Source organism: Rattus norvegicus, chromosome 3, assembly GCF_021556685.1.
Source record: "Rattus norvegicus strain SHRSP/BbbUtx chromosome 3, alternate assembly SHRSP_T2T, whole genome shotgun sequence".
Lineage (NCBI taxonomy): Eukaryota > Metazoa > Chordata > Mammalia > Rodentia > Muridae > Rattus > Rattus norvegicus.
The window spans coordinates 127,042,910-127,064,998 of NC_141536.1; the positions used below are offsets into that span (position 1 = coordinate 127,042,910).

Sequence of the window (22,089 nt, forward strand, 5' to 3'; positions counted from 1 at the left end):
ATGTGGAGCACCTTCAACATACATACTACTAAGAATGCAATAGAAAATCATTTAGCAGGTTTGTCAAAAGTTAGCATGCACTTATCATAAACTCAAGAATTCTACACTTAATTACACACCAAAGTGAAATAACACATAGCTTCCATAACACATGTCTTCACATTGATGTGACTTGACTTGATTTGGTCTTGTTTTTTGAAAAAGGATGCGATTATGTAGCCCAGGCTGGTCTCAACCAAGTATATCCCCTGAGTCTTCAAAACCCTAAATCCCAAAATCCTAATACTGTAGGCTTCAAAGGTGCTACAACATTGTTTCTCAACCTGTAGGTCACACTCCTTTGGCAAACCTTTATCTCCCAAAAATACATTATGATTCCTAACAGCAGCAAAATTACAGTTATGATGTAGCAACAAAAATAATTTTATGGTTAGAGGTCACCACAACACGAGAAACTGTATTAAAGGGTTGCAGCATTAGGAAGGTTGAGAGTCACTGTCCTACAGGGTCTGACCCATTCCTTTACCTCTTTCAACTTGCTCCCTTCCACCCTCTACAGAGGAGCCACCCTGTAATCCCCTTAGAACACCAAGGATGCTTCATCCCAGATTTTATCTGTCATTCACACATCTCTGCAATTCGGAGCTTAGTAGGGAGTCTAGCTCACAGCAAGGTCAATGAAGACGGTGGGTGTGAACATCGGTGTGAATGAGTAACTGATGATGCGTGGTGACGAGAACTAAGAAGACTAGCGCAGACTGGGAAAGGTCAGTAGAATATTTCCCTCTGACAAAAGCTCTCCCTGCAGCTCCACTGCTCTCTCCTCTTCCACGATGTCTCTGCTCTGTCATTACATCAGAGGGCCCTGCTCTGACTAACTCACCTCATCTTCACGCCGCTCTTTCTCTTTTCCATCTACTCGATGGTCCTTCTCACTACATTTCATTTTGAGAGGGGTCTCACTGTGCTGCCCTGGCAAATCTGCAATCCTCCATGTAAACAAGGCTGCTGCCTGGAACTCAGATATCTGCCTGCCTCTGCCTCCCAGCACTGGCTTTAAAGGTGTATGTACTGACTAGTTTGACATAAGCTAGAACCACTGGAGAGGAGGGAGCCTTAACTGAGAAAATGCTGTCATGAGGCAGGGCTGTAAGTGTTTTCTTAATAAGTGATTAAGGGGGAAAAGCCCAGCCCACTGTGGGTAGTACAATCCCTGGGCAGCTGTTTCTTGGCTCTTTAAGAAAACAGTCTGAGGACCAAGTCATGGGGACCAAACCAGTAAGCAGCATTCCTCCACGGCTTCTGCATCAACACACGCCTACAAGTTCCTGCCCTGTTTGATTTCCTGTCCTGACTTCCTTAGATGATGAACAGCAATACAGAAGCATAAGCCAAATGAACTCTTTCCTTCCAAGATATGTTGGGCATGGAGTTTCAGCACAGTAACAGTAACCCAAATAAGACAACCCTAAGATAGTGTCCATCATTATGCTTAAGCCAGCTAGACACTAATCACTGCATGACATTCTTACAGAGAAATTACAGGAGAAAAAAACAAGGCTTCAAATAGTAAGATCCCTTTGAAAGAAGGGATAGAAGTGGCAAGCCAGAAGTTGCTCTACTGCCGTGACAAGGAAGCCTTTTTCTAATGTAAAATCTAGCAGCACCCAGTCAAGGCCAAGAGCTGCAACACTTTACTTTTTGATGAGAAACCATACCTGAGTTACCCACTTAGTGTTCTTTGAAGAAAGCATAAAATAAGGGCAGTTTGCACAGCTACAGGGTGTACCATATCTTGGGGGACTTATTGTGTAACTTCTATTAACATCTCTTACAGATGCAAACAAATCCTTTTCAAATAGAAAAACCAAAATAGCACAATATAGAATCATTTTGTATAAAATGATTTATATGTCTAATCTCCAATATTCTTCTAAAGGAACTCAGATAGATGTCTATTGATAGACTGTTGTAAAGAGAGGCTCTTCTGTGATGCGCAGATGCTTCATCATCTGTCGATAGGCACATAGGAAAGGGCAGAATAGAAGGTGGAATATCCAGGAGGCAAAATGCAATGAAGCAGCTGCATGGTTCCTGAGCACAGCTATTCAGCCATGTGGTGGAATGTAGATCAGAATAAATGGATTAGCAAGTTATGATCTAGTCAAAGAAGAATCTAGCTAAATGGCCAAAGTATTTGTAAATATATGTTGAGTCTGAGTCTTATTTCTGGAAACATGGGGCTGGGAGGAAGAACAAGCATTAATTTCTAGAAGATCACTAATATATTAGTATATATAATCTTTCTCAAGTACAAATTCAACAAGCACGTCTTAAAATAGATAAAACATGAGAGGATATATAATTTTACCCATAAATAATAAAGAATTCTATTGAAATTACTTTAATTAAACTGCCTCTACTGACAAGAAAGTAGCTCTAGTCGTCTTAAAGTAAATAGTGGGAAACAGACTCAAAACAAACTTTCGCGAATCTTGTGTGCAGACATAAAATGGGATAGAATTTGCCTCATGTGTGCAAGACCCTGGGTTTGATTTCCCCAGGAGAGAATGGAGAGGGTGCATATTCTATTACAACTTTTTTTCTAATTAAAATGATAAAATGGAATCCAGACCAGCCTGAGCTGCAGTGACAGCCTATCCCAAGAAGAGGAGAGATACAAAAATGAAACTTTTTTTTAAACAGCAGTATATCTATCTTAGCCAACACTATTGCAAAAAATTACTAACTCTCTGGTGTTTCTTTATCGATTCATAATTTCTATAGGACGAAGGATGACCAATGAAACTGAGTTGCTAATTTAAAAAAATATTCCAAACACTCAAAGCACACACGCACACACATACATGCACACACATGCATATCCATGCATACCCATGCACATACATGCACACCCACACACTATTTGGGAACATATTTAACAATCAATTAAGCTCAAATTTTCAAGAACTAAATGACTGAAAGTTTTCCCATTTAAATTCCTTTGTGATTGTATAAGTTAAGATTCATTCATTCAACAAATATTTATTGGGCACCTACTGCCAGGCAATTTTTTTCCTGTAAAAGGCCAGATATATTAAATGACTCAGACTTGTGGACCACACAATGCTTTAGCTACTCAACTCTGCCACTAAGGTAGAAAAGCAGCCAGAAAAAATACACAAGTAAGTGAGCATGGCTGTGTCCCAAAGATGCTGCATTTTGTACCCTGGCATTTGAATTTCATATAATTTTCTAGTATCATAAAATATTAGTTTCCTTTTGATTTTGTTTCAATCATCTTAAAAGCTAAAAGCCATTATAGGTTTAAAGACCATCAAAAATAGGCAGAAAGCCCTTTTGGCTTTTTGACCCAAATTTGCTCAATAGTGAGCTAAACCATAGGGCTTATAGCAATTCACAAAGCAGAATATAATCTTCCAACAAGTAGCCTCAAGTATTCCTGGCTTTAGGAGGCAAGTGCTAACAAATTAAGTACAGAGGCGAAAGGTATACTTAACCCTGTCATGGCCCTAGGTTCCATATCAAGAAAGGGGAGACATAGCCAGGGCAGGGAAGAGAATACAGATTCCCTAGGTATTTGAAACGGGTAAGGTTCTGAGTATCTCCACCATGCTCAAATCCTTCTAAAAGTGGCATTTGGAACTGAGGATGTTGCTCAGTGGTGAAATACTTTCCTAACATGTATGAAGTCTTGGATTCAACCCAAATATCATCTAGCATTGTGAAAAAAGAAAAATGTTTATGAACCGTTAATGATATATGTTTGTTAGACATGTTGGCTCTTGTCTGCAATACTCAGACTGAAATGGAGGAACACACATATTCAAAGCCTGATGGAGAGGGCTGGAGATTGCTGCTCTTCCTGAGGACCTGAGTTGAGTTCATGGCACCTTCATAGTAGCTCACAAACCATCAGTTAACTCTAGTTCCAGGGGAACCCATACATCTTCTGCAGTCACTAAAGGCTAAGGCAGTAGTCACATACATGATGCACAAATACACATGCATACACAAGAAGGAAAGATGGGGCAGACTGGGTTACACAGCTAAATAAAAAAATAATATTAAACACAGTGGACGAAGCCTATCATTTTAGCACTCACGAAGGTGAGACAGAAAGATCAACAGGAGTTCAAAGCTAGCCTTGCTACATACCTATGATAATACAGTTGCTACACTGTATCCTTTAAAGAATGACAAGAAAACCTGTACCTGTTCAGTACAGATGCAATTTCAGTGGGAATATTTTTTGATTTGCAACTAGTTGGCTACAAAGATTCAGAAATCATGGCTCCCTAGGATGACTATAAAATTAGATGGCACATTAGACAACAGCAAATATAATACTCTAAAACTAAAATAGAAGATAGGTTGTGATCAGAAAGCTAAACAGAGACAAGTGGACACAAAGGTATCTCTGATTTAGTCTTTCCTTTGTTTCTTCTGACATTATTTCAGACTTAAATTTGCAATATAATCAACTATCTAGGAGCCAGAAAGATAGCTCAGTGGGTAAAGGAACCAGGCAAAATGTCTGACAACCTGAATTCAAACCCCTGCATCCATAGGAATGAAAGTCCTCTGGTCCCCTGGCCTAGACTCCATGACACCCACACGTTAACACACAAAATACAAAATAAAGGAATAAAATGTTAAGTAGTCTAATAAGCAGAATATATACAGCTCTTGTACAGCCCTGAATGATTAGAAAGAAAAATGTTAAATGGGCAAAGGACATGAAGTGACATTAACAGGTATTTTTCCCAAGGACATACAAAATGGACTGCAACATATAAAAATAGGTTAAATATCATTTCTATTAGAGAAATAAAGAACCTATGATAAGGTACCAATGCTCACCCACAAGGACAGCTTGACTGACAGGAGAAAACGTAATAAGAATAGGAAGGCACTTCTCATATATTATTACTGCAATGAAAAAATGGTTCACTCCATAATTATGGATGGTTCAACAAAATGTTTAATGTACAATCAACATGTGATCTTGAAATTCATATATATATATATATGAAATTAAAATCAAGTCTGCAATATTTGTGCAGGGCTATTCACACCAAGGTGTTCACAATAGCCAACAGGTAGAAACAGCCCCACAGTCATCAGTGGATGTCTGGATAAAAGTGCTGTGGTACTTACAAGAACAATGCTGACTAGGTAGGCCTCCAAAAGAGGATATAGTGCTGACAGATGCTGCAATGTGGAAACAAAAGCACATTGTATTGAACTGGGGAGATGCTCACATAAAAGGTATGATTTAAGTTATATGAACTACCCAGAACAGATAAATCCAGACAGAATAGACTGAGTCGCTAGCTGACAGAAGACAAAAAGTAAAGAGGAACTGTCTAACAGGATGAGGATTCTTTACACGGATAAAAATATTGAAAGAAGATGGAAAACTGTGTTACAAAGCACTGTCAACATGCTGACAGTTATTAATTTTTCAACCTGTCATATGACTTTCACCTCAATTAAACATACAAAAGTACAACATCCAAAAAGTTCAATGATTCCACACATGTCAAGTTTTACAGCTCACAAAATATTGTTACCTTAGTGTCACTGGGGCCTTCTAGAGGGCCAGAAATGTTGTGTGTCCTGGTCCAAGTACTGTGGACACAGGAGTGTTGTTCACTATAAAAAATTATTAGAGCTGCCAACAAACCGTTAAGTGTACTAACCTTCTACTACATATACTATACGAAATAAAAAGCTTTAAAAACCATAATGCGAATTTCATAGATTAAAACAACTGAAGTTTGTAAAGACTGCTACCACCATGGATCTAATGAGTCTTTCTGCTTAAAATAAAAAACTCGGTAGGTGAAATTCTCCATTCTCCCACCTCCCTAGTCTCATTCAGATCATCTGAGTTAAATCTAAAGATTCTGTTGTTTGGTTTTTGGGTTTTTCTTTTTCTTCTTTTTTTTAATAAGGTATTACACATGACTCTGACATAGGTGGACCATGGATCTTGCTTTGAGACACTCATTTCAATACCTCCCTAAGCTGCTTAACTTCACTCTCTCTCTCTCTGTGAAACATATCTTAAGAAAGTCTGTAGTGTCTGTCAACAGTACCAAAGGAGAAATAAGTAAAGAGCTACACAACTATCAAACACTGCAAAGGTGATCACTGTGGTAGCAGGATTCACACTACAGTAAAGACGTGAATCAGAACAAGGAAAAATAAGGTGATGACTGGTATGCAGGCAGGCTTAGTAAGAGTTTTCTAGGCAATCATAGCTGACAGTCACAAATACTGTATGAAGCATGCTTTCTACTAAGAATGGGGGTAAGATAAATGGTGGTGGAAGCTAAATACACTTTAGAGGGGTTGGCAAAACAAAAACTGGAAATGAAGGTTTGGACTCTGGGTACGTTTCTCACCACAAACATTCAGCACAGTGTTTCACTCCAAGACAACAGGCTGATCAAGAATTTGGCTCAACCTTATTTAGAGCATCAAGTACTTTGATCTGTTTTAGCAACAGCTTAAAACTCTATGGAGAGATACACTTGGATAACAGTTCAAAAATTTTATGACTAGAGTTTTTGAAAACTTGTTAGTTTGATTTGGAATTCATTTCTAAAGTAATAAGCTACTTAAATTTTGAATTTCTTTTTACAGCAATTTTCATTCTCCAGGAGCATTAAATTACTGTCAAACTATCAATTCACTTTGTTGGCCCTTATGACAAGGTAAGCTTGACATCTTGAGGTGAAACTGTTTTTAGCCATACCTTAAACCAAAATAGTGTTAGTCACAGTCAAAAGCCCTGAACTCAAGGGCCAGCTGTCATTCAGCTCTGGTAGTTTGTAGCTCTGAAGAGAGTACGACTCCATTTGGCCAGACCTCCATTTTCTCTTCATAAAGAGAAGTTATAATGATCAGAATAAATACAGCTTTTCTATAACTTTGAATGATCAGAAAAATGTTAATGGGCAAAGGACATTTAGTGACATCAACAGGTATTTGACCTGTTTTAAAGACTTCATTATTTACTTTATGTATATGAGTACACTATAGGTGTCTTCAGACACAGCAGAAGAGGGCGCCAGATACTATTACAGATGGTTGTGAGCCACCATGTAGTTGCTGGGAATTGAACTCAGGACCTCTGGAAGAGCAGATACCTCTCTCTAGCCTAAGTATTTGATTTTTATATGATCACTTATATGATAGGTACCCAGATTTTTATAGGATTCTCTTAATATTTAAATGCTGAAAACAAAATACAAATGTTTAAAGATTTATTTTTATTTTATGTATAGAAGTGCTTTGCCTACATGTATGTAGGTGCATCGTGTACAAGTAGTGCCCATGAAGACCAGGTTGTCTGATCCCCTTGATCTGGAAATTCAGGTATGGTGAGCTGCCATGAGTTATAGAAACTAGATGTGGGTCTTCTGAAAGAGGTGTAATTGATCTCAACTACTGTTCCACTTCTTTAGCTACCAAGTTTGAACTTTTAAACACTAGTATATGAGCAATCCATACCCATCTGTATGGTTTTTTTTCTTTTTGCAATATCTGACTTTCAATATTTTATAAAAGTTTAGGTCTCACACTTTTGCAGAAGTGGGATGTTGACCTTTGGGTAACTGAAGTCATGCCTCAGAAGGGAGATCTTATAGGACTGTCTGGTAGTTCTTAGAAAAAAACTGTTTGAAGCCTGAGTTTGGCCCTTCCTAAATTTGTTTCTTGTTTGAGACATGGTCACTTGTTCAACATACCTTCCCACTATCTGCCATTCACCATGAAATCTTGAGTAGAATTCAGCCAATGAAAGTACCATACCAGTGAACTTCCGAATTCTTGAGTTCAATACTGTATGAAGTTCAGTTTCTGCTATTTCATTAAAATGGCAAAAGGCTAATGCAATGGACAACTCAGAGGTCTGCTTATGTACCCACTCTGAACATCACAGCAAGCAAACCTGGGACTTGCCCTCCACCGTCTCTTCAGCTTGCCAATTTACTACTTCTCTGAATATCCTTTAGGATATGAGGCAGACTTGGCCAATTTCCTTAATTCTAATTAAACATTCAGTGAAAATACAACAAAACATTTACTTTCAATAAGTTTTACTTAATTGTGTTAACCTTTCTTTGCATTATAAATAATTGAGAAGGTAGGCAATGATGGAAATCAAAAAAGAAATATGACATTTAAATTTAAATTAACATTAAAATTATATTAACATTCTCATAAATGTTAATATAAACTGAACCAAAAAGCCAGACTTTCAGAACAGAAACTAATTAAGGAGTAGGAATATACTTCAATGATAGAGTCCTTCCCTACCATATACCTTGGAGTTAATGCCCAGAACCATGAGAAAAAAAAAAATTGAACAGAACAAAGCACTAAAGAACTGGGACTAATTAACTACTCCTTTTTAATACCGAGGACCACAGAAAACAAAGGCAGAGATCAAATAGCTGTGCTTACGCTTTAAAGCATTCCAGGGATGTAGCATGCAGCTCCCATAATGCAGAAGACAATTATAAATATGCTTGCATATCAAAACCTGTTGATATTTGCAAATTCATACTCAGGTAACTGAAATAAGAACTAGAAAAATATACTTTACTATATTTGTAGAAAGGGCACTTGGGGTATCAGTATGTTTCTTGTTCTCAGTTAGTTTGTTTTTTTAAGATATTCTTGAATCCTCAGTTATATACCAACATTTTATCCAAAAAACTAGCCAATTAGAAGTAATGAAGACACACTTTACTGAGATGCATACTCAGTGTGTTTGAAATGTTAGCAAACTACTACAGTTTTAAAAAGTAGAAAGTTCAAGAATTAAAGGACCTTAATAAGACACAATTAGCCAGAAAACATTTTATTAGACCCAATTGAAGTCTTTTTCATTCATTAATACTAAACATGTCATACATTGAAAAAGGATTCGATTATCTAAAAGAATCCTAAGGAAATAAGAAAACTTTCCATTTTCATTCCATAACAACAGAAGATCTCTCTTTGTTGGCGTTCTCGCTTTCCCCTCTTCCTCAGAACATACTTTGCAGATGCTCTGGCTGCTCTACAGGCATGCTCAGAGTTCTTGCTGTGGTTGATCAAAGTCGGAATGCCTGAGGAAATTACTCAACTAGACAGCCCGGAATTGTATCCAGCCAAATAGTTACAGTGCTCAACTTAAGCATGTGTTAAAGTAATATCTTATACATACATCCTAGCTGCAAGTTGAGAGAACACTCATTTGCATCACACTCTGAATGCTAAGGTCTAATATTAGTGACAGTTCATTTGTTAAAACAGTTTAACTATAAAAAAGACAGCATACTTTTTCTGGGGAAACAATAGATCATGTACTAGAAAAACTCATAATCCTCAACAGATCCTTTGAAAATATCAGAAAATTTGAAATAAGTAATTTTATTTGTTCATTGAAGCATCTGTTAATCTGGCATGGCCTGTCAAAAATCTAATCATACTTTCTTTAAAAGATGTTAACAAAAATCATTATACTTTCCTCTTTGTTAATCTAATTATCAAATAAACAAAATATAATTATGCAGAAAAATGACACCGTAGCATTTTTTTCCACATTTTTAACTGAAAGCCACAGAGCTCCAGTACAAAGAGTTACTTGTCAAACATAACAGAAATCTGTAAGCTAAAACACTGGCTTCATGACTTACACATCTGAAATGGTTTTAAAGTGTTTGAGTTGGATTCATTATGATGTCCAGGAGGAAGTTAGCACACACAGTACCTGAAACTGTTCTTTCCATGTGAGCTACAATAAAAAGACAAATGCAGCTATTTCTCCAGCACTGCCAGATTTGGCAGCCACCTACAATTCCCGTCAACCTAAGTCATTATACCTTTTAACCATGTTGACAATTATATGGAAATATCACTCAAATAGAACTTACCAAATCACGGAATTACAATATTTACACCATTTTTCTTTCATGATGTAATGGGGGGAGGGAATAATTACAAGCTTTTAAGTCCTCTACTAACCATATTTCTTTTATAAAAAGATTTCTAGGGGCTGCAGAAATGGCTCAGCAGTGAAGAGCACTGACTGCTCTTCCAGAGGTCCTGCCTTCAATTGCTAACACTCCTGGTGGCTCACAACCATCTGTAATGGGATCTGATGCCCTCTTCTGATATGTCTGAAGACAGAGCACTCATATATATAAAATAGTATTTAAAAAACATTCTAGCCTACTAAAAAATTGTGTTGACCTCTTCAGATATGCCAGAAGACAGAAGTATAAATGAGTTTCGCACTCTGAATTTTTGTAAGCTTAGTGCATTTTACAGTGTTGACGGTCCATGCCAAGAAATACTGATGCTATGGATGGTCGGGAAATGTATTGATCATTCAAGAGCCAAGTAGACATGAAGTGAAAATTACTGCCAATAATACTCTTTGACAATAGAAATGACCAAAGAACTTTTGTTAACCAGGATGTTCTCAGTTTAAAATTGTTTTATATAGTAACATACGATCCTTCCTTGTTCACACACTAAAAGTTAGGCACAGGATAGACACAGAAATAATGGGAAATTTTTAACAGAATTTTACATAATCTTGAAGCAAGATTTATATGATATTGTTAAGATCCTTAAATTTTATATACCACATTTCTTCGACCTTCTTTTCCAGACTCCGAGTTAGGACTGAATTTAAGAGACACACACAAACTTTTTTTTTTTTTTTTGAGACAGAGTTGCACTGTATGGTACTGGCTGTCCTAGAATTCACTATGCAGACCAGACTAGCTTTAAACTTGCAGACGTCTGCCTGTCTCTGCCTCCCAAGTGAGAGAATAGAGTTTGCCACTACAGCAAGCTTCAGTGTGTCTGTCTGTTTTGCACACACAAAAACTTAAAGTCAAAGGGACTGGGGAGATGGCTCAAGTGGCAAATCGCTCGCTGCCCAAGCCTTAATTAAGACTGAAATTCAGATCTCCAGTACCTCCATGAAAATCCCGGGTGAGGATGCTGGAGACGTGGTTTGCACTCTCTCCCAGGACCGAGTTCAACTACCAAAAACCATATCAGTTGGATCACAACCTCGGATCCTTGCACTTACATGAACATGCAGATATAAACACTTAATTAAAAGTAAATCTTTAAAGGAAAACAAAGTCATATGTGGCACAGCTTACCACACTTGCCTGTAACCCTGGCACTGAGAGGCTGAGACCCTTATCCTCAGTGAGCCTAAGTAAGAGACCCTGTCTTAAAAAGTAAGGTGGAGATCACTAGAGGAGAACACCGCAGGTTGCCCTATGACCTTCTCATATATGCACAAGCAAGTACTCAGCATGTGACTGTATGCTTGCTTGCACATACACACAAACACACACACACATTCATACTTTTTTTTTAAGTTATAAAAGCCAGTTTCCTGGGATTGAGTAAGTGAGAGTCTAGGGTAGTAAGACAGCACTGCATGTATTAGCACTTGCCCACACCGGATAGATAACCTGAGTTCAATCCCAGAACCCTGTATAGAGTGTACCAATTCCCAAAAGTTGTTCTAACTTCCATATTTGAAGTTTTTAATTTAAATGTTTTTAAACAAACAATTAGGGAATCTTCTTGATTGATGATTGATGTGACGGAGCCAGATTACTGTGGAGGCTAGTGGTCCTGGTTGCAACAGGTGACAGGAAGCAATCCAGGAAGCAGCACTCCTCCATGGTGTGCCTCCAGGTTCCTGTCCTGTTTGAGTTCTTGCCCTGACTTACTTTAAATGACAGATTGTGGTGTGGAACTGTATACTAAAATAAACCCTTTCTACTCCAAGCAGCTATTGGTCACAGTATTTTATCACAGCAATAGAAACCCTACTTAAAACAAGCACTGGCACCAGAAGTAGAGTGTTGCTGTGACAGACCTGGCCATATTTAAAGAAGGATAGCGGAAGGATTTTGGAACGTTACACTGGGAAATCGCTGAGTGTTCAGAGCTTGCTGGACTGCTGTGGGAATCTGAAAGGTAAGAATGCTGAGAACAACACAGACAACTGGAGCTCAGCTTATCAAGTTTCAGAGAGAAAGTTTCGAAGTCGCATAGACTATTAGGGCTTGTTGGCATTGTGAATCTTAAGAATCTGTGGTTCTGGGGCTGGGGATTTAGCTCAGTGGTAGAGCGCTTACCTAGGAAGCACAAGGCCCTGGGTTCGGTCCCCAGCTCCGAAAAAAAGAACAAAAAAAAAAAAAAAAAAAAAAAAAAAAAAAAAGAATCTGTGGTTCTAGTCAGCTGGAGTTGACATATCAGCTGTCGTTATTAAGAGACCTGACCCTCTAAAGTAAAATCTTTGCTTCACTGGGGCAATTGACACTGGCCAGCTAAGGATGGAGTTGGCTGTACTTAAGAGGCCAGCAGCACTAAAGTGAAACCTTTGGAAGTATTTCCACAGTCAGCACACAGAAGCTGTGGTGCACAGGGGCTAAGGCTGTAGCTTACTTATTCTGGCAGCTGAACTTGATACTGTGTAAGAGTTTCCAAAGCAGTGCTGGTTTTAAAGGCATAAAGAGCACCTGAGGATTAGCACTGTACAGCAGGGCTACAATGTTTGATGAGAGGCCATTGGTAAACACAGAGACTCAGTTGAGGTAGAAGGCCCAGGACTGAAAGGCTCATAGGAGAATTGATACTGTGTGACAAGGTCAGAGTCCCTGAAGAGAGCCCAGGAGAGGACACTGGTGAGCATGTACCCTAGTTGCAGACACCAGAGCATTTTGGAGATAGCAGTACTGTCTGACCACCACCAAGGACAGCAGCAGCTCTGAAGCGAAGGAGCTTAAGCTCTGAGTGCTGCAGATGGCAGAGCTACAGAAACAAAGCCCACTGGAGCCCAGAAGCTCATGAGTGGGTCCCAGAATTCTGCCAGTGAGGAGTCTACTGTTGGACTTTGTTTTACTTTGATTTGATTGTACTGTGCCCTGATTTTTCCCTTCTGGAGTAGGAAGAGTACTTAGCTTGTTTTTTGACTTTATAGAAGGTTAAGAGACTTAGGAGTTTTACAGACACTTTGGATATTAAAAAATAATAATAATAAGTTAAATTTTAAAAGAGACCTTGGATGTTTTAAAAAAGACTGAACTTTTAAAGTGTTTGAGTGTATAGGGCTTCTAAAACTTATAATGTCTTACATTGTCAGACTAATATTAACATAACATCCTAGAATATAGCTTATAGCTGGAGTATAGTTATAGCTTGATAAGTGGTGTGTTTGTGTGCTATGCTGAAAAAAGATCAACTGGTGTGATTAGTTTTTTAGCAACTTGATTAAGAGTCATTAGGAAGAAATAACCTCAATTGAAAAAAGGTCCAGACAGACTGGTCCATGGTCAAGTGTCAGGGGCATTTCCTTGATTGATGAATATGGGAAAGCCCAGCTCACTGTGGGCAATGCTACCCCTGGGCTGGTGGTCTAGATGGTAAGGGCTAAGCAAGTCATGGGGAACAAAAGATAAATCTTCATGGCTTCCAAGTCAGCTCCTGCCTCTAGGCTCCTGCAGCCCTGTGTCAGTTCCTGCCCTGGCTTCCCTCAGTGATTGACTGTTTTATAGAACTATAAACTAAAATAAATCCCTTTCTCCTCGAGTTGCTGGTCACGGTGTTTTTTTTTTCTTTTTTTCTTTTTTTTTCAGAGCTGGGGACCAAACCCAGGGCCTTGCGCTTGCTAGGCAAGCGCTCTACCACTGAGCTAAATCCCCAACCCCTGGTCACGGTGTTTTATCACAGCAAAAAAAAAAAAAAAAAAAAAGCCTAACTTAGCCCTAGTTTTGATACCTAGCACATCCCTTCCTGCAAAAATAGAAAGGTAGTCTTCAAATAAATAGTCTATGGTTACACAGAAATGAACCTTATAGAAGTATTAACTGATATCCTTTGCTAACAAAAAGAAAAAAATTGTAAAACTATGAAATTGATATTTGACATGATAATCAAGTAACTATAAATATAGGTATGATCAAAAAATGACAAAACTGTACTTCTCAGAGCCAATAAATCTAATTATATCTGTGAATACAGAACTACAACATATTTTATATTCAAAGATCGAGTAGATTACTTTCACATAGTTAAAACACAGAAACACCACCAATTCTAGCATCATATTATCATGTCCTTGAGTAACAATGCCCAGAGCATCATACATGAAGTTTATGTGCAACTCAGGAACTGGTAAATCTTGTCTTAGAACACATGCCTGACAGATTCAGTCAAGAGGAAACATTGATGGGATTCACAGAGCTCATGAAGCAATGGCTGGAAAAGACTAACGAAATTTTTCATGTCCCCATCAGTACAAAGTAAAGCAGGACATGGTCTGTAGTTAAGTGTTTTCACTTAGACTGTGATACAGAGTAAGGTAAAGCTAAAATCTAAAACTGACTCAGTTTTCTTTGTATTCTAAAAGAACAAAAACAAAAACGACAAGAAGACTAAAAAACCATTGCCTTTACACTAAGCATGTACTTTGTACTACAAAGCAGACTACTAGGATCTTGGTGGAAGAATAGATGTACCTACCTAATGTGTGAACGCAGTAAGTTACAAGTTGGTCCTCAGTACTAAAGGCAAGAATCAGCATTAGTACTCAAAAAGGTGTTTTAAAAGAATGTAACTTACTTTTACCGTCCCAGGCTACCTGGGCTCTGTCTGGTGCTTCTCTGTGTGCACATGGCCACCCAGCCTGTCTTCTAATAAATCAATGCTCTGGCAGCAGAGCAAGCAAACAAGGTGTCTCCAGTCTGGGTACAGCTCTTCAGGACACAGTTCCCTTGGCAGAAGGTGGAAACTCTGGGGAGAGGTGATTTCCTCTGCCTCTTCACAAGAAGAACATAGAGCCTTGGCTGGATGCAACTCCATGAAGTGTAACTGTGTGTATACACCTCAAAACATAAAACAAAAAAATGTAGAGAAACATAAAGACTCCATAAACAGCTAGAACACACAGAAATAATGATGCCCCATTGGAATTACTGCTAGAGAGGTAGGAGCAATCAGGGATCTGAAGTAATTGGAGATAACTATTAAAAAAAAAAAAGAATATCTCAAATTAAAAGCCAAAATTCTGTGCAATGAATATACTGCAAGCTTTGTGAGAACAAAAGCAATCTTTTGTTAAAAGTAAAACTTTTACATAAATACAAAAGCAAGATTTCCCTCTCCTTTATTACACAAAATAAAAGACATCATCAGCAAGAGGGGGCTGGAACTCAGAAGAGCAGGGAGTATAAATGCACCAACTATATTACAGCTACTGGGTCCACACATGTACAAGCCTAACTGCATCAAGCTGATTTTCAGTATGTCCAGAGCCTATGGGGAAAGGGACAAGAAGAGGACAGGGAACTGCCAGCCCAGAGAACAGGACGACAGGAATGCTCTCAAATAAATGGACTTTTATTTGAGTTTTACTTCTCAAACAAATCAAAGATCATCAGTTTGCTTTGTTTTTTATTAGGGGAAAAAAAAGACAAGTAACTAAAGGCTGGAGAGTGGCTCAGCAAAAGCTAGCAGCAAGCAGGGCATGGTGGCACACACCTTTAACCCCAGCATCCAAAAAAAGCATGCCAGAGTTCCATGACAGCCAGGACTACACTGACAACCCTCCAACTCCAAGGAATGTGATGCTTCTGGCTTCCAGACACCTGCCCTCACATGCGCATAACACACACAGATAGACACCAGATAAATAGTAATAGTTAAGTAAATGGTTTTTAAATTAAGAAAGAGCCTAAAGTGATGCATAGAACAGGGGATGGGGATGGTAAACAACGATCCTATAGGAGCCCCTCAGCAAACTTGCTATGATATACATGGATCTGCCCCCCTGAACGTGTTCTGACACCCAGCTATGCCATATGCTAGCTATGCCATGTTCAGGACCAGCACACACTTTAAGCACCAGTAGGTTTCAGGTATTTTATTTCTCCAATGTCTAAGGCACACAGATAATTTCAATCAGAAATGTACAATGCCCAGGAAGGGAGTACAGGCAACCCCTGCAGGTGACCAGATGACTGGAGTGGGATCTCCCTACAACAGACTACTTAAAGATGACTGGTATTCTGGAGATCCTAAAATGCATGCAGTGGATTCCTGGCACAAGAGGATATAGACACACACACAAATCTATTACAGTATTAAATATAATGATATAAATATCTACTTTCTTCTTTATCTCAAAATACCAGCCATCTGGACAAGAAATTACATCATAAAGGACTTCAAGTCTGTAAGCAAGCAATCCACTGGATTGTAAAAAGGTTCAAAGGCACAGTACTAAAGATAATCTGCTCATAAAGGACTTAGACCAGTGATTCCCAACTCTCCTAAGGCTGTCACCCTGTAATACAGTTTCTCATGTTGTGGTGACCACCCCACCACCAACAACCACCAACTATAAAATTACTTTTGCTGTTGCTTCATAACTGCAATTTTGCTATTGTGATTAAATGTAATGTAAATCTCTGGGTTCTCCAATGGTCTTAGGCAACTCCTGTGAAAGGGTCATGACCTACAGGTTGAGAACCTCTAACTTAAACTATCAATCAGCTTCAGACATGAATTAAGACCTTTCCTTACTATTCGTAACTTTTAAAGATAAAACAAGCCAGCCAAAAACCGACAGGGTCACATATTTGAAGCAGAACACATTGGAGTTTTTCTTACATTGTTTGGCTTTCTTGGATGATTGATCAGTTTAGTTTCTGGTTTATCTGTATTGCTGAAGATCAAACTCAGGACCCCATGTGCATTAAATATGCCCCTTCATTGATCAATATTCCCAGCCAAAGAGAACACTTTAAACAAAGAACCTATATATTTACCTTTTGTTATATGAAATTTAGGTTAGTCCTATAAATATTGTGTTTTGTTTGTTTGTTCTGTTTCTCAGGACAGGGTTTCTCTATGTAGTCCTGACTGTCCTAGATCTCACTATGTAGGCAAAGCTGACCTTGAATTTAGAAATATCTACCTGCCTCTGCCTCTCAAGTGCTGGGATTTAAGGCGTACACTACTGCTGCCTGGCTAATTTTTATTTTTTTCATTAAGCTATAAGCACATCATTTTCTCCTTCCCTTTCTTCCCTCCAACTCCTATCAAGTCTACCTCCCTTCTCAAATTCAGTTTCTTTCTTTGCTGTTGTTATTGTTAAACATACATAAAAGAATACATACATAAATAGACTCACTGAGTCCTTTTAGGGTGCCCTGTATATGTATGGTGCCAGGGCTGACCACTTGGTACTGGATAACCCACTGGGGCTCATCCCTAGGAAGGCTAGTTTTGCCACTCTCAGCTCTCCTAGCCCGACTGTAGTTCTTGGCCTAGGGTGGGGCCCTGCCTAGCCCTGCTCTTACTGTACAGAAGTCTACTTGCCATTGTAACCATTTCCAAAGTAAACTGACTAAAATTCCCTACAGGTTCTAACAGGAGGACAATCTCTGTCAGATTCATGTCTTTCTTCACACAAGACTGCAATAGCCTCCAAGAAGTTCACCACTCATAGGTCACCCATTACTCCTTACTAGTCCTTTTTATACCAGGTCCTGGTACTTCTGTAGGAAAATGCCTCCACGAAAGCAGAATGGCAATGTTCCACATGTAGTTCATCTTCACTCAAAATCTATGAAACGTGCCTTTTTACTTTAGGAACTAACCTAAGAGAGTAGTTACCTATGAATCACTCAGAATTCTATCTCATTTCCTCAAAGAAGAAACAGTAACAGAGGCTACACCATGTACACTGTGCAAAGTAACAGTCTGAACTTTTAACCTACTGTTACCAAAACAAATTCTAATCTCCTGAACCAAAACAAATTCAAAGCATCCAAGAAGAATAAGTCATACCCAATGTATATGCCCAGACAAGAACACTAAGTTGGTTGCCAATATTATCTTCTCTGTTGAAAAGGAATCAGAGTTATAATACCCAATAAAAAGAATTCACTTTCTCATTTGCTCTATGATAATCTGTGAACGTTATAAAACAAGAGCAAATGAGTTCATCAATCTCCAAACTCCAATACACGAAGTGACCTGAAGACACAGTGCACCTGGAGGCACCTCTGCATCTCCACACCACAGGATGCCTATCACACAGGAATGGCCACCTTCCTCTCAACCCTGCAAGGGAGAATGTGGGGGAATAGGCGGGATACCACGTGTAACTAACATGAAGGCACACCACCTCCTATATCCAAAAGGACAACACCTGTATTTGGAGTAGACTAAATCAACCATTTCTAAAGATATCTGGAAAATCGTGAGTCTAGGTGGATTCTGCTAGCTTTGTGCATAAGAACATAGCATAGTATAACTCCTCACAAACAACCAGAGCCAAATTCAGCAGTTTACACACACACCACAATAGCACATACACATCAAAATAGGTGAGGGCTTCTTGATAGGGATTTAGGGCAGAGTGAAGAGTATGAAATAACCAAACTTCAGCATACACTTTATGAAACTGTCAAGCAATAGGTGTTTTTACATGAAGAGATGGGAGAGGATATAACTGACACAGCAAACATAGGCTATACTTTGATATTCTTGGACTCCTACTTGGTTTGGAATTATGCACACATACCTCCATTCTTGTAATAATGCACTTGGCAGCCTCATTCACTTACCTGCCAGTGTTGTACACACACATCTCTCTCCATCAACCTAGCAACCACAGAACTCCTTAACCCCCTCCACCTGCGTCAGGGTACACTACTCCCATTTCTAAGCAGTAGTATTTGTTTCCCTACCCCTGGTAACCAACAAAGTTAGACAATTACTACTGAAATCTAATCCTACCACATCTAAGTATGAAGGATAGGAGGGCCAGTGCATGAGAAGCAAGGCGAAAAACACTGTGTCCTCACCATCTACTTTTCCATCTAATGCCTATGGGTAAGCATAGGACTAAAGCCAAGTGCATATGAGGGATGTAGATGGTTGCGAAATTATTATATAACCTACACTACCAAACTAAAGAGACAGTCACCTAAATTATGCCCCTTAGTGACCAGCTCCTCACTTTTGAAACCCCATAAAGAGACCCAGTGCTGTAACCTGGAGCCCTTTAGTATCTTTACTTACGTGACTCCAATCAATCCTGACAGTGTACCTCTCTCTTTAATCCAAATAAAATTATCTTGCTTCCTTTGCAAATCTTTGCCAGTCCTTATCCTCAATTCTTTGTATAATAATCCAAGAACCTGGAAACACAAGGTCCAAACCCAACCACCGCATATATATCGATACAAATACCACAACAAAACTCACTTTATTGTGTGCTAACCAAAACAATCAATTCAACCGGGCTTAAAAGAAGAAATTAGCACAATGCCACATGCCTGCAATCCCAGTTCTCGAGAAATAAAAGTAAGAAAATCAAGAGTTCAAAACCAGCAGTGACTATTTAGCATTAGACCCTGTCTAAAAACAAAGAAAGAAATCAAGAGTGAATGCCAAGGTTAGGAAGGTGTGTGTAAAAGTTCCTGTGGTGTCACCTTGTCTCTCCCTCCTCTACTGTAGAAGCTGATACACTAGTATAAAAACATTCACTGTTTGGAAAAACGCAAATGATCACACTTTACTCAACACAAAGCCAGACACACTTTCTAGCAACTAGGAAGCATTAAACCATTTCATGTCAGTTAGTCTGTAATAAGGACAATGCTCAAGGAATTCACACTAATTTAGCATCTGGCAAAGAAAGAAACATAACATCCAGGATTACATACAGAGACCATGTGTAAACAAATAATTTAAAAAAACATAAATACACATATGCAGGCAGATGACACACTCACCCTGTGGAGTGAGCCAGGCTTGATGCTACATATCTGTAATTACAGTTTCTGGGCATCTGTAGTAGGAGGCCCACAAATTCAAGGACAGCCTGAATACTAAAGGAAGACCTTATCTCCTCCCATCACCCCAAAGAAAGCATCTTCTGAAGTCCAAAGTATAAGGCACACTGAAAAGTATAAGACTTGACTGAAGAGGTTGACTAAACTTAAAGGTGAATGATACTCTCCAATATAAAATAAGTCAGATTTTCTATGGCTTTCCTCTTTCCAAGGACTCATCATTAATAATATTCATCTAAACAGAGAAAATTTAATCTAATTTTCTTATGTCTTTCCACTGACCCAAACTAATATAATAATTCAACTGAACTTCACATGAAAATCTATCATGGGTTTAAGGTAATATTTTTCAAACTTCAGGTGACAAAAACTGCAGAGGACAGTAAAAGTCATGGACACATAATTCTTAAGGCACAGGAAAACTCTTTCGGCTTCCAGGTCACAGTCCATCATTAGGGGTTGGAACTTGAGGCAGGAACTGAAGCAGAGGCCATAAAGGTTTGCTCCCTCCGGGGTGGCTCCTCCTACTTTTACCTACAGCTCAAAAACAGCACAGCACATTCTGGGCTGGGCTCTCCTACACCAATTAACAATGAAAGGACTCAAAGACATGCCCACAGACCTACTGACAGAAGCTGTTACTCAAGTGATGTTCCCTCCTACCAAGTGTATCATGACAACCAGGATTGCCATCACACAACTATAATCACAACACTCAAGGATCAGGGAAAGGAAGACTATAAACAGGCAAATACTTATATACATAAATACCTCTTTTTAAAAAAATTTTAAAAAGCAAAATTATAAATTAAAGCTACTCAGGAGTGACTCATGAGTCTTGTCGTTTTCAGGTTTGTTGCTGTTAAGATACAGTCTCATAAGAAATCCTGGTTAGCTTCAAATGTACCTAGCCTCTTGAATGCTTGAATTACAGATGTACAGGACCCTGAGGGCCCGCCAAGCGCCAAGTAGGAGGAACGACAAATGGCTTTAGAACTCATAGAATGAGGTTCCCAGGTTACCACAACCATATGGGTGAGATTCCATGCCGCACAGCCCAGAGGACTGCATGTCCTGAGGACTTGACGCTGTTGTGGAGTTCCGCTCTGCCTGTGGCCCTCACATCCCACACAACCAGAATACAGCAAATGCAGAGCCGAATGCCAGCAGCAAACCACTGAACTGAGAATAGGACCCCCGTTGAAGGAATCAGAGAAAGAACTGGAAGAGCTTGAAGGGGCTCCAGACCCCATATGTACAACAATGCCAACCAACCAGAGCTTCCAGGGACTAAGTCACTACCCAAAGACTATACATGGACTGACCCTGGACTTTGACCTCATAGGTAGCAATGAATATCCTAGTAAGAGCACCAGTGGAAGGGAAAGCCCTGGGTCCTGCTAAGACTGAACCCCCAGTGAACTAGATTGTTGGGGGGAGGGCGGCAATGGGGGGAGGATGGGGAGGGGAACACCCATAAAGAAGGGGAGGGGGAGGGATTAGGGGGATGTTTGCCCGGAAACCGGAAAGGGAATAACACTCGAAATGTATATAAGAAATACTCAAGTTAATAAAAAAAGAAAAAAAGAAAAAGAAAACCCCAAGGGGGCTTCCAACTCCTTACTGGGTAGTTATCTCTGGCACTCAAAATAACAATGCCTGATCTCCATTGCTGCTGAAGCAGATTAATGATTCAATCACCACCCTAGGGAAGAACTTAGAGATGTAGTAGATTGTCATGCCTTTCTGGTATGATTTAATAAGAATTGCTGATGAGTAGATATGCAATTCTGAGGCAAACTGTTGCCTGCCAGTAAGAGACACTGGCTGTGAAAACTACCTTGCTTGCTTATACTTTGTTAATCTATACCAAGTTGCTTAGTTACAAATGTACATAGGTTCTTGGGAATAATTTGTTTTCTTTACCTGTACTATATAATGTTATTTCTTTTAAAGATATTGGGGAACATACTATTTTTTCATAGTCATTCACTAGAAGAAAACTAGAATTTAATCACACTGTAATTTTATACTGTTTGTAAGATTTCCCTAGGATATGTAAGCCTATATAAGGAGAAAAAATAAAGTGTGGGGGATTAGAACACTGTTCCTTCCACTCATCAAATATGCATGCATGTACACATGTAAAACTTGTCTG

General features: G+C 39.0%; 1 protein-coding gene across 26 annotated transcripts in view; it reads right to left on the reverse strand.

The window, feature by feature from the left end:
• Positions 1–22,089, reverse strand: part of Tasp1 (taspase 1) — a 237,062-nt gene that overhangs the window by 184,708 nt on the left and 30,265 nt on the right. For 7 of the 26 annotated variants that reach the window (XR_015682983.1, XR_015682979.1, XR_015682978.1 and 4 more), the window contains one exon: positions 5,182–5,235. Coding sequence is in view for 4 of the 13 variants with exons in the window: in XM_087652185.1 (XP_087508311.1) it covers positions 5,182–5,235 (54 nt within the window). In the remaining 9 variants the exon portion in view is untranslated. 26 annotated transcript variants of the gene reach the window in all.